General features: G+C 35.5%; 1 protein-coding gene and 1 pseudogene across 3 annotated transcripts in view; both read right to left on the bottom strand.

Moving 5' to 3' along the window:
* Glra2 (glycine receptor alpha 2) overlaps nucleotides 1–13,472 on the bottom strand; it is a 204,452-nt gene that overhangs the window by 44,423 nt on the left and 146,557 nt on the right. For all 3 annotated transcript variants that reach the window (XM_033760532.1, XM_033760530.1, XM_033760531.1), the window contains exon 9: nucleotides 8,558–8,707. In XM_033760532.1, coding sequence (XP_033616423.1) covers nucleotides 8,558–8,707 — 150 coding nt within the window. The remainder of the gene's footprint in view (nucleotides 1–8,557; nucleotides 8,708–13,472) is intronic.
* On the bottom strand, nucleotides 5,305–5,780 carry LOC117284722 (annotated as a pseudogene).

The following is a 13,472-nucleotide window of genomic DNA, read 5'->3' as shown; positions in this document are numbered from 1 at the left end:
TGGTACATTTTAGGTGTACAGTACAGTTACATTCATCATTGGGATCTTATACCTTTACATGACAGGTCTTGGTTCTCATTTTTTTCTCCCTACCCCTACCCCCCCTTTACCCCCTCCTCCCTTCCCTATTTACAAATATTTTATTTCCATATTTTCATTTTCTCACATTTTTCCCTTATTTCCTTTCCCCTACGCTTCCCACTTCCCCTACACCTTTAGCCCTTTTCTTCCTATTTCACATTGTTGGTCTCCTCATCTTTAAATTGGGACAAAAGCATTATATTTATTATTAATAGGATGACTACCTAATCTATCTGAACCAGGACAATCATTTTAGTGGAAAAGTGACATTAACAGACATTACAACATTATAATGTTGATTATTGTGAAATAAAATGTGTTATCAAACAATAAGACAATTACAGATCTATATCATGCAAACTGATAGAACTACTCAATTCTGAGCATTCAGATGCTTTAGAACAAGAATGCCCACTTTGTATTTTTTGTTTGTTTCATGTTCATGAAATCTACAATTTTCTTTATTTTCCACTGGCCCCCACCAAGAGATGGCCTGGTGACATCATGGATTTTCTATGCCAAGCCATTGACCAAGCAGGTACCCAAGTGGCCAATAGGGACAGCAGTGAAGCCCTTTTCCCTATTTCACATTGTTGGTCTCCTCATCTTTAAATTGGGACAAAAGCATTATATTTATTATTAATAGGATGACTACCTAATCTATCTGAACCAGGACAATCATTTTAGTGGAAAAGTGACATTAACAGACATTACAACATTATAATGTTGATTATTGTGAAATAAAATGTGTTATCAAACAATAAGACAATTACAGATCTATATCATGCAAACTGATAGAACTACTCAATTCTGAGCATTCAGATGCTTTAGAACAAGAATGCCCACTTTGTATTTTTTGTTTGTTTCATGTTCATGAAATCTACAATTTTCTTTATTTTCCACTGGCCCCCACCAAGAGATGGCCTGGTGACATCATGGATTTTCTATGCCAAGCCATTGACCAAGCAGGTACCCAAGTGGCCAATAGGGACAGCAGTGCCCCATCTCTGCCAAAGACCAAAAGAAAGAATCAACTATCCCCAACTTTTTGTATCCAAATGCATTTCATTTTATGAGAAAACTCCTTACAATTTATCCTGGAAAAGAAATGTTAGGTAATGTTACACGTGGAAAACATAAAGAAAAGAGACCGCGGATCATGATTTTGTTTTGTTTTCTTTTCTTGTTTTACCTTTCATCACATGTTAAAGTGAGAACTGATTCACTGCATATTATACCTTGTATATAGATGTCCCCCCAAGCCTCTTGTGGTCAAAGGTAGGGAAGGTGGCTGGATGTGCATTAAGGGTGTGATACTGGTATTAAGGATGTAGATAATGGAAATCCCATCCTGGGTGTGGCTCGTAGTGTAGATGGCATAGAAAAGAAAGGGGGAGGGCAGGATGCTACTGCTGCTTGCTGCTTACTGCCTTCTACCTATGATGCCATGGACTATTTCTTTTCTGCGATGCCCCTCTGCCCTGCCACCCTACCAGTTGACTATGGACTAAAACAACTACAAACTGTGAACTAAAATAAATCTTTCCTCCTTTAACATGTGCTGTTTTTCTCAGCAATGAGAAAAATAACTAAGACACTGTGCGTGTATTACCCCACACTTGGAGATTACACCATAACAGGAGCCCAAGTGGAAGTCAACAAGACCTATTTGTTCTTTTATGGTACTGAAGATTGAACCAAAGGTCTTTGCACTTGCTATGCAAAATTGCATATGGAGGGCCAGTGATGTGGGCAGTAAAAATTTACAAACTATCAAGAATGTAGAAATATAGAAATGTAGAGTTTATTGATATACTGCAAGAGAGCAGTGGGCAAGTTCCAAGAGGCTGTCCCATCAGGGTAAGAGGTTGGGGTTTTTATAAGGGATTGAAGATGTCAGAAAGAATCTCAGTTAGCAAATGTGTATATCCTAGAAATGCATTTTCCAGGGCATCTTGTTTCTTCTTAATCTTCCAGGAATACCTGCATTGCAAACAGTATTGTACATCTAAATTGCAAATTGGCAAAGTCATTTATTTTGGCCTCATGAAAGTTCCCTTGTCATTGGAAGGAAGTTTTCTTTTTATTTCATGCTGGTTTGGGTCAGTGTTTATATATTATCCTATTATTGCATAGTAGTACTGGCCAGGATTGGTTTAATGGGGGAGTTTTGTTATCACAGCACTGAGATACATACACACCAGGCCCTTTAAAAAATTTTTTTTTAAATTTTGAGACAGGATCTCACTAAATTGCCCAGGCAGGGCTCAAACTTGTAATCCTCCTGCCTCAGCATCCTCCAATTCTAGGTTTACAGGCATGTGCTATCTCACCTGGCAAGTTTATTTTAATGAAAATATTGATAAAAAGATTTTGTTTAAAATGAAGAACCTGGAACAAATACTAAATCAAACAAGGTATTGGGAAAGTCATATGTATAAAACAAGACTTTCCCACATAAGGTAGGCTGTATGATTGCACTATTTGCAGAGTTGAGGTAGGGATTAAAGGAATTGCTATATATAAAGTGTTTAGAATAATATCTGGCATATAGTAAGCCTTCAGTGAAAGGTCCTGCCATTTGTTGCTTACCATGGATCAGACTCCAAAAATTTGAAAAGTTCTGCCTTTCCGAAGGGAAAGATAATTTTAAAATGCCTCTTTTTTTTTTTCAAGATTCAGTCATCAGTGATAATTAGTAGCCTTGACTGTAAACATCAAGCATTATTTGTTTTGCTCTTTACGTCCCACTACCCATGTCATAACTTTTGTCATTAAACAGTGCCTTAAATTCTCATTTTGAGAAATGCAAACTCAAGAACATTTCCAAGCAAAGCATTCATATTTACCTTTGTCAACAGTTTTAAAAAAGACAAAACAGTGATTCTGTCAAGTGGTATCTCCAAAAAGTGTCTAATCTTAATTGTCTTTGTTTCCCACTGTAGCACCCATCTCTCCTTTCTCTTCCCTCAAACTTAGCTCCTTTCATACCTCTGAAATCTCGCTGGTAACTTCACTCTGAATTTTCCTTATTATTGCTTTTACCTACCAGCACCTCACCATAATCTCTTATTAGTTGATTACTTCAGCCTTTTTCTCCCTCTTGACCCAACACTCTCACTAATATCACCTTTCCTAGGGGAAGGAGGTTCAATATCCATATAGTTTACTGATCCCATCCTGGCCTCCCTATTTCTGGACTACCTATCAATACTTTTCCTCCAACCAACCTTAGCCATATATTCATACTGTTATGACCTTGTCTTTATCTTTATTTCCGGTGAATAGCCAGTGTTTCCTTCATGTTCTTCCTCATCTATCTACCTTAGGGTTTCTGCTTTATCTTTAAAGCCACTCCTTGGTGAACACTCTTAACTCCATGTTTCTCTCTTCCTACCTTCTTGCCTTCCAGTCTTCCTACAACTCTATCATATTCTCTGTCTTCTACCTCCTTTTTACCTGGCAAAACTTAGTTATGGTTAAACTGTGTTCTCATAGTACCTGAACCTGAGTCTGTAGGGTTGCTGGGGTAAAATACTCACCTACTTGCTGCTTCTTCAGACTATAAATCATTGTTTATATTTAACTGCCATTTTGGATTTTTTGAATCTTGAATTATTTTAGAGTCATATTGTTATTTTACAACTTATGGAGATTTTTCTAATTATCATTTTATTGCCAAAATTTAGCTCAATTCTGTCTAGATATTCATATTGCATATTCTTTTATTTCAACCCTTTGATATTTGTTGTAACTTACTTTATGGGCTGACTCATAGTAAACTTATCGAAATATTCTTTCTGCATTTGAGAAAAATGTATTTTTTGTATTTGTGGGGCCAGTGAGTTTGTTCTCTTATTAAATGTTTTATACCCTTACTGACCTTTGTATCTGCTTGTTTTCAGTCATTTACTAAGAGGTATTTTTAAATCCCTCACTATGATGATGGGTTTGCTTATTTCTTCTTTATATTTGCAATTTAATATTGTATATTTTGAGGCTATTTTATGGGTTTCACAAATATCTATGATTATTAAATTGCTCTATTAAAGTAATCTTCTCTAATTATGAAATATCTAACAGTGATTTTCTAAAAGTCTACTTTTTCTAATATATTTTTGACAATAGGTTTTTCCAACTTTATTGTAATCTGTTACAAAAGACATAAAAACCAGTATCTTTGATTTTAAGGCCTTTAGAAATCTGAGTTATGTCTTACTACAGAAGAATATAAATTAGTTCAAATTACAGTGTAAAAACAAATGAATAGTGTATCATTAAATGTTTGTAAATGGTTTCTTCTTACTTCACAACTATTAGCAGTGCTTTAAAAAATTCCAATAACTAGTTTGGAATTGAATGAGAAAATCCACACTTAGTCTAATTTAGAGCACTCCGGCTGCAACCTTCACATACTACCGGATGTTGGAAGATGCTCTGTTGCTAGATGAAAACATTTTGTATCTTTTCTAATTAGGGAAAATTATACTCACACATAGGAAATCATCTCTTGCTTTATACAGGCAAAACAAAGTGAGGGTCTCCGTGTTAGACTTCCTTTTTTAGCTTTAGGGAAAACATCACATCTTTTGAAAAATATATTTAGCAGAACTCAAGTCTTGCACTAAAGCACAGAAGTAGGGAGGGTCCTGAGACCTCAGGCTTTTGTGCTAAATAAGAAGGTCAAAGTTTGCCTTTACAGATGAGAATTCAACATAGAAAACAAATGCAGTTGTCAGACAAATCTTCCTAATTTACAGCAAAACTATACAACATAGCAAAACTCCATTTTACCTTGAAGAACTTTACATCATGCAAACTTCAAATTTGAAAAAGCATCATTCCAAGTCCCAGTGTAGATCACGAGCCTACTTAGACCCAAGCAATAGAAAATAAACTTTTACATTTTTCTAGTCTTCCTAGATGTGTGGTATTTTTGGCTGATAAATTAATTAACATCATAGACTTGGGCTGGAAATTGGGCTCGGTGGTTCTGCCACCTGCCTTGCAAGCACAAGGGCCTGAGTTTGATCCCCAGTACAACAACAACCACAAAAGTCATAGACTGAATCTGCTGCTGAGGAACACATTTCTTTTTGCTCTACCAACGAACTTCATCCTCAGCCACATGAAACACTTTTTGATGTGATAACAGAAAATGGTTCTGGTAATTTCTTCAGCAGTCCAATGGAGGGAATTTTGCAATGATAGAGCTCTCGCCACTTATTGCTTTTGTGCGAGTTTGCCATAGCACCCCCTTCTAGTGTCACAGTCCTGCCTGCACTCATCGCAAACCTGGCCTCTGGCTCACCTGCGCCCGTGTATTGCCTGCCCTCCTTGAAGCCCGCATCCCAGTCTGTACAAATGATCCTGTCGTCCAGATGAGTTCTGTTTAGGAAACGCAAGGCATTTTCTGCATCTGCTCTGGATTAGTACTCCACAAAACAGAAGCCACATGCTGTTTTCTTCTTTTATCCAAACTCATAATGATCATCTTTGTCACCACTTTTGCTGAAGAGTTCATAAATTTGTTCTTCAGTCGTGTAAAAGGAAAGATTTCCAACACACAGTGCACAACTTTTCTTCAATAATTTTTCTTTTTCTTCATTGTCACCCTCTTCTCTATGTGTTCTGTTCCCAGTCACAAGGAATTGTATCCCTTTCTGAATCTTCACAGCCCCTCCCTTTCTGCTTATCATTTCTTCTTTGGATTTTGATTTTGATAACTTGATCTTATTTACAATCCCTACTACAGGACTAAGCTTTTTGGGTGCAGAACCTTCCCTTTCCCTCTAGGCTCAGCAGAAGGCTTCAGCAACAGCACTCAGTAAACATTGTGTTAATCTGTGCCACATCATTCTGTCCCACCTCGGCTTTGGCTGATATAGAAAACCTCACCTGGAATATCTGCAGCCTTTCCCTTTTCCACAGACTACAGAGACATAGTCTAAAGTAAAATTTCTCTCTTCTGAAACCCAGCAATTCTCTAACCTTGACATCCACACACCTCTCCACTTACAGGCCTTCCCAAGGGCAAAACAGGACTTAACTTTGTGCCACTCACCCACAGCCTATAGGATTGCCCTAGTAAAGAAAGAAAGAACTTTTTCTAGTATTAATACAGCTAAACTGGCTTTATTTGATCAATGTTTGAATTGAGTTGGGTTTTATTTAATTTTTTATTTCATCTGACAGTCTTTGTTTTTAATTATAATGCTTGGTTTGTTTTACTTTATGATATTTACTGATAAATTGGGTTTAACTTTTTTTTGTCGTGTTTAATGGCTATTTTTCTATCATGACAGACATTGTTAATCAACCATAGAACTTGTTCTCTTGAGAGCCCAGATATAGCCCTAGAATCCTCCCTCCACACCATTCCAAAAACATCTAGAATAGGATTGCTCTGTTATCCCTTACCAACTATTCAGAAGTGGGAAGCAAAACAGAACTCATTTTCCATCTGTGGTGTAAGAAGGCATACAGTTAGCCAATATAGTGATTTTCACATTTATCTCATTATAAGAATCACCTGGAGCATTGAAGAATATAGATTCTTGCTTCCATCTCAAACTTTATGAATCAGTGTCTTCAGGGAAGTTCACTGAAAATTTGTAATTTCCCACAAGAGTCCCATGTGACTCTTATCACTATAAGGTACAACTGGGGAAAACTGAGCAGTGTAAGAGCCTAAAGGGAGTTGTTGAATGACTTAAGCCTCCTACTGGTAGTTGTAGCATGAGTTGTTTAAACTCTGTACTAATTATGTGCTGAAATTCCATGGCAATTTAATATTTCCTGGATAGCACAAGTGCCCCTAAACTACCACTGTGAGTTTGTCCTACGGATGGATTGAAGAAATGGTTAGCACCAAAAAGGAGGTAGGAAGAGGAAAATTTCTAAGGATCCAATATTAAAAGATAACATACAATCGAAAGGATATTATTTGTGCATGTTGGTTTGTTTTCCTTAGGCTGCATAGGGACAGATGAGTGTTTTAAAATGTAGCAGTGAGTTAGAGGAAAGGCAGGCACCTATAAATTTATACATATATATATAAATATATAAATACATAATTATAAATAATAAATAACACTATGTAGTTCAGACTGACCTAGAACTCACTATGTAGTTCAGGCTGGTCTCGAACTCACAGCAATCCTCCTGACTCAGCCTCCTGAGTACTGGGATTACAGGCGTGCGCCACCATGCCCGGCATATTTTTCTTTTTCAGAGTATGTTGAGGAAATAGTTTGGAAGATGCAAACAGGTCTCCGTGAGCTCACACATATAAATGCCTCAATATAAGCAATATCTAACAGCAAATATATAGCTTTACATCAGATATTTAGAAACATTTAGTTTGACAGTGAAATATTTTGGGGCTTGCTCCAACACAGTAGCATATAATTGTGGCTTCAGCAGGTTTAATTTATCAAATTTGGTAGAAGACAGATTTTTAGAAAAATCTCATCTACTGTATAGAAAATTTTAACTTGCTTCTCTAACAATATTAATAATAAGAACAATATTATTATGGAGGTAACATTCGCTATATAAAAAAGCATATTTCTCTTGTGGAGTTTGAAACAGAAAACAGGTAAATGTATTTGATATCCTATATGAGATTAGGTTATAAATCAGAGCAGTAATTTCCAAACATGCCCACACACTGGAATTGCCACGGATCTATAGAAATATTGATACTGGCTTAACAGTGTGCTCCATCCAGAAATTGGGATTTAATTGTTTGATGTGGCCAAGGTTTTTCATTTTTTGAAAAATCTCCAGGCGATTCTAATACATAAGCAAGTTCAGGAACCACTAAACTGGAGATACTGAAGTATATATTTCAAATTTCAAACTTTAAGTCTTTGATAGTGTAAAGCTTAAATTTCTGCATTAAAGTTTAAGTCAAGATAATGAAATTGATCTAATTAGATTCATCAAGTTGTAGTCTATATAAATATGGCATTATTTCCATAAAACCGGAGCAAATAAAAAATCAATCAAATCAGTTATATGCACACACAGTCTTAACATACATAAATGATCAATATTCATAATAGCCAGGATTTTAATTAACTTTGTCAAATTGAGTCTTTATACCTAATTACAGTCAGATAATATATAGAGAGTGCAATCAAATTTGAATTTCAGATTAACAAGTAATTTTTTATTATAAACACATCCCACGCACTATTTGGGACATACTTATACTAGATACTGCTTGGAAGCCATTTGAAATTCAGGTTTACATGCATGCCCTATATTTTTTTTATTTAGCTAAATCAAACAATTCCATTCCCAATTTAAAAAGAATAACTTTTAGGATGTTTTGTAACTTTTAAAGGAAAAATAACAACAAAAATTAACTTCAGCTTCTTGCTCATTCTGTGTTCGCCTGTTTTCTAAATTACATTGCCTATTAACCTCCTCAAGCTTTACATGACTTTGTACTGAGGGTTAACTGTACCTTGTTCTGCTTCTTCTGTCTTCTTCGGAGGCGCAAGAACTCCTTGTGCTGCCTGGAGACAAAGTTCACTGCTGCATATTCCAGCAAGGCAGCAAACACAAACAGAAGGCACACTGCCATCCAGATGTCAATTGCTTTTACATAGGAGACCTGAGAGAGAGAGAGAGAGAGAGAGAGAGAGAGAGAGAGGGGCTATGACATTATGTACACTTTTAGGGAAACCAGATTCATAGGAGAACAATCTCATTTCCTTGGTCAAGGATTTGCTAGCCTTTCCTTAAGAAGTATGTAAGTTATTGTGGCTAGTTCTGTAATAAACATCTTAAATGTCTATCAGTGGAGCAAAGAGCAAAGAAAATGTGGTATATACACACAATAGAATACTATTGAGCCATAAAAAGATGAAATTTTGTTATTTATATCAACATGGATATAAGTGAAATAAGTGAGGCACGAACACCAAATAATCTCCTCCATATATGAAAATTTAAAGAGTCGATTTTATACAAGTTGGAAGTACAGTTGTGGTTACTCAAGACTGGGGAAGTGGGAGGTATTGGTGAGAGGTGGGTAATGAATATGATGTTATAGTAAGAAAGAATAAATTCTGATGTTCTGTGGCACAGAGGGTGATTAAAATGAACAATAAAACATTAATGTATAGTTAATGTATTAAATACTTAATGTATTAAAGTTATAGTGTATTAAATATTCAATGTATTAAGTAGTTATAAAAGTGGACTTTGTACTTTCCATACAGAAATTATTAAAGTTTAATGTCATAGATATGCTAATCATTCTGAGCTGATCATGACTCCATATACATATGAATCTAATATCTCATCAAGGGCTAAAGGTGTAGCTCTGTGTTAGAGCGCATACTTAGCATGTGTGAGGCCTTGGGTTCAATCTCCTGCACCAAGAGGAAGCCTTATAAAACATAACATTGGGCCTCATAGGTATGCACAAATATTATGTGTCAATCAAACTTTTAAAAGATTATAACATTAAAAATGTATCAATTCCTCTGAGAAGATTCTGAGCAGAGTAGTGACAGTCATAAGCCTCCCCTGCACCCCTTGTTCAGTCTCTCTCAGCATAGTCCCTCTGCTCACGTAGCTTTGTCCTTGAGACAGCTCCAAAGATTATAAAATTTCTCTAATGAGATTGGATTTTAAGTCTTCTTACCATGAAAAATAAGTATGAGGTAATGCATATATTAAACAATTTAATTTTTCCATTCCACAATGTGTAGATTTATTAATACATCCTGCACCCCTTGTTCAGTCTCTCTCAGCATAGTCCCTCTGCTCACGTAGCTTTGTCCTTGAGACAGCTCCAAAGATTATAAAATTTCTCTAATGAGATTGGATTTTAAGTCTTCTTACCATGAAAAATAAGTATGAGGTAATGCATATATTAAACAATTTAATTTTTCCATTCCACAATGTGTAGATTTATTAATACATATTAGCATATATTATAATTTTTTAAAATTTAAATTTAAAAGATTTATTTAATAAAGAAAAGAAGAAAAATTTTGAGGATAATGAGAGGACACTATTATAAAAACTTCCTTTTATTTTTCCTAACAACTGAAATCCAATATAGCTAGAATAACTCCAAAAAATGAATATGGCCTTATGCCTTTCAAAAACCAATTTATAATTTTTATCAATTTGTTGATCCTAATTGACATGAAAACTCTAAATAGCTTTAAATTAGAGTTCAAAAGTTGTCAACTGAATTAAAACATCAAAGTTCTAGATTTGAGGTGTTATCTGATAGGAAAGGAAATTTTTACTTCCCTTTTTTAGTGTTTAATAAATCTTATAATTTTACAAGACAGATACTGAAGGCAAATTATTTTTATTCGCAATGAAAAATTTGCCTCATCTCACTCAACTTAAAATTATTTATAAAGTATAAGGGGCAAAATAAGTAGACAAAGTTGTAGCATTGGATACCACACTACAAAAGACTTTTTATGGCTGTGTGTATGCTATTCAATTCTAGCTCTTATGTGGGATTTCTTATTTTTTTATTGTTATCCATAATGCCAGCCAGCATATTAAGTATTATAAATGTGCTAATTATTTAACTGCTGAAACAACTGCATTGTCCCATTTTCTGATGTGGAAACTGAGGTACAGAGGAGTTTGATTATTAATCAAGGTAACAAAACTAATAAGTGACAAGTGAAGAGTAGTACCTACTGGTACATCCTTTCTAAGCAGATGCAAATTAACACAGTTTTAGGATTATGTAGTTTGAACCCTGAATTTCCCTTTGACCTGTGTAATAAATACTTACTATGCTCTTTAACTTTTTCTAAATCATAATTTCCAATGTTTGCATAATACTCTATGCCATGATCAATCATTTTACATTATTTGACACTTTGGTTAAGTTATATTTCATTTTCATGACTAAGAACTTTGCTTCTATGAACATTCTTTCCTCCAAATGTTTGACTTTTTGCTTATTTGCTATATCAAGTTTTAGATGAATTGTATGAGTAAATGATACAAAACTAAGCTCTTGACTTCAAACATTACCAGTAGTAAAAAAGACACTGGAGTGAGATACCCCAAACAAAAAGCATTGCTTTGCTATCATTTCTCAAATTTCTCCAAGTTGCTTTACATCTCTGACTCCATTCTTCCACTGTAAATAAGGAATAATCATAGTTCCTACATCATGGAGTTATTATTTGGATAAAATCACTTAATTTATATAAAAATGTTAGAATTGTGTCAAGCACAGAATAAATATTGTATCAATGTTTGCAACTATTTGTCTACATAAGGAAGCTATAAAAATTAACAAGGAAAATAAAAATTACCCACAACCATAATAAAATCTGGTTATACTTTTTAAGGTCACTACCTGTATTTCACTATTTGCCTCAGACAATCTGAACTACTGGACAGTGCAGGCTGCTGTGCAGGGATCCTGATCCACACAGTACAGGTGCCCAAGGCCAGAAAATCCGTTGTTATGAGCTTGATAAGATGATGCAGTAATGAGAATCAGAGAGAAGGCATCTCTGAGATTCATTGTTGAAAGTTGAAGCCCACAAGAAGAGCAAAGCGAGTCACTATAATAAATATATTTCAGACTATGGCGGTTGGTGAATTGGGAACAGCACCTGTAACTGGAACCCAGGCCCACTGTGGGGGAAAGGCAGCTCAAACCTGCTGTAGAACCATGCAGAGTTAAAACTTGCAGGAGGTTGGGGAGCTCAATTCCAGCCTCACAGCCAGAAACCAGCCTGAATCTCTGTGGACTATGGCTGGCTCACTGAATTTAATCAACTTGGTTCTGCACACTGCTGCCCATGTTGTCGACTGGTGACAGCAGTGACACACATTGAAGGGGACTTTTTTTTCTTCTCCTTTCTTCTTCATTTTTGTTCTTGTTCCTGTTTTTGTACATTTTTTCTTTTTCTCTTTTTTCTCAATTGTGCTTATTTTTATAAGAGAGTAAATACAGTTTCTAATTTTCCTGTTGCTGTTAGCTTGTTCTGTTCTTGTCTCTTTTTCCTTTTCTCTTTTCTGCCTGTCTTTGCTAGTTTCCCAAAGTTTGCATGATCTTCCTGTGTCCTCTAGCCCTATTTCTGACCTCTCCCTGTCTATCTCTCTGCCCCTTGCGACTCCTTGTAAGTCTTCTTCCCAGAGGGTAAATCCACTATATTGAAGGGCTTATTTACTGCAAACATATTTCTGGTTGTCCCTTGATTTTTATATAAAACCACAAATCTAGTTTCTGTGGTTAAAAATGGCAGATTAATACTTAACACAATTTGTCATTTTCTAAGCTGTGTTTGGTGCTATAGTTAATGCTGATTGTATTACTTTGGCCAAGGTGATGTGATTGCTCTAGTTAGTTATCCTTCTTGGTATGCCAAGACTGATACTGCATAAGGGCCATTACATACTCAAAACCAAAGGCCAGTTATACCTAGAAGACAAGTTGAGAAGTAGCCATTCCCTAAGAGTTCTAAATACAAGCAATAGGGCCAGTGGTTTGGCTCAGTGGTTCCGCTACCTCCCTCAGGAGTGCAAGGGCCTGAGTTCAACCCCTGGTACCAAAAAATAAAAATAAATAAATAAATAAATACTAGCAGTAAAGATACTCACAATACACATTATACAAGCAGCAACCCAGGAGTTAAACCAAAACAGTAACAAAAAAAAAAAAAAAATAGAAATGTGAAGACAGCTAAACAAGACACAAACCCAGACTACCAGATCACCAAAGGCAAATACAGGGGTCAACAAGATGGAACAGTCTGAAACTCAACTACCTAGATTCCCTGAACTGCTACCAAGGGAATTAACAAAACAGATGAAAGAGGCTCTGGAGAAAATGAAGTAAGAAATAATTTCTCATATAACACAGATGGAGACCATACTGAAAGACATGATTAATAATTCTAGAGAAGACACAGGTTAAAAAAAATAGAGGAGCTCAGGAACATGATGGAAACCATGAATGCCCAACACAAGAAAGAAATGAAATCCATGAAACAGGTGCAAACTGATATCCATGAGATTAAAAACTCCATTGAAATTATGCACGGCAGAATGAGCCAATGTGATGACAGAATATTGGATATAGAAGACAGGATTGCAGGTAGTGACCATGAAAAGAGAGATTTCTTAAAAATAGCAAAAGAACATGAGAAATCAATAACATAAAGAACCCTTCTATATTGTAGGGATGTAAATTAGTACAACCATAATGGAAATCAATATAGAGTCCTCAAAAACTAAAAATAGAAACTCTAATTGACTCAGCTATTCCCTGTCTAGGTACCTTCCCTAAAGAGTTAAATGCTTCATACCTTATCTTTGACAAAGGAGCCAAATACCCTCACTGGAGGAAAGACAGCCTCTTTAATAAATGGTGC

This window comes from Fukomys damarensis, unplaced genomic scaffold (genome assembly GCF_012274545.1).
Source record: "Fukomys damarensis isolate Sample0158 unplaced genomic scaffold, DMR_v1.0_HiC HiC_scaffold_39, whole genome shotgun sequence".
In the NCBI taxonomy this organism is placed as follows: domain Eukaryota; kingdom Metazoa; phylum Chordata; class Mammalia; order Rodentia; family Bathyergidae; genus Fukomys; species Fukomys damarensis.
Note: the sequence above shows the minus strand (reverse complement) of the source record. Positions and strands in the feature narration are given on the sequence as shown.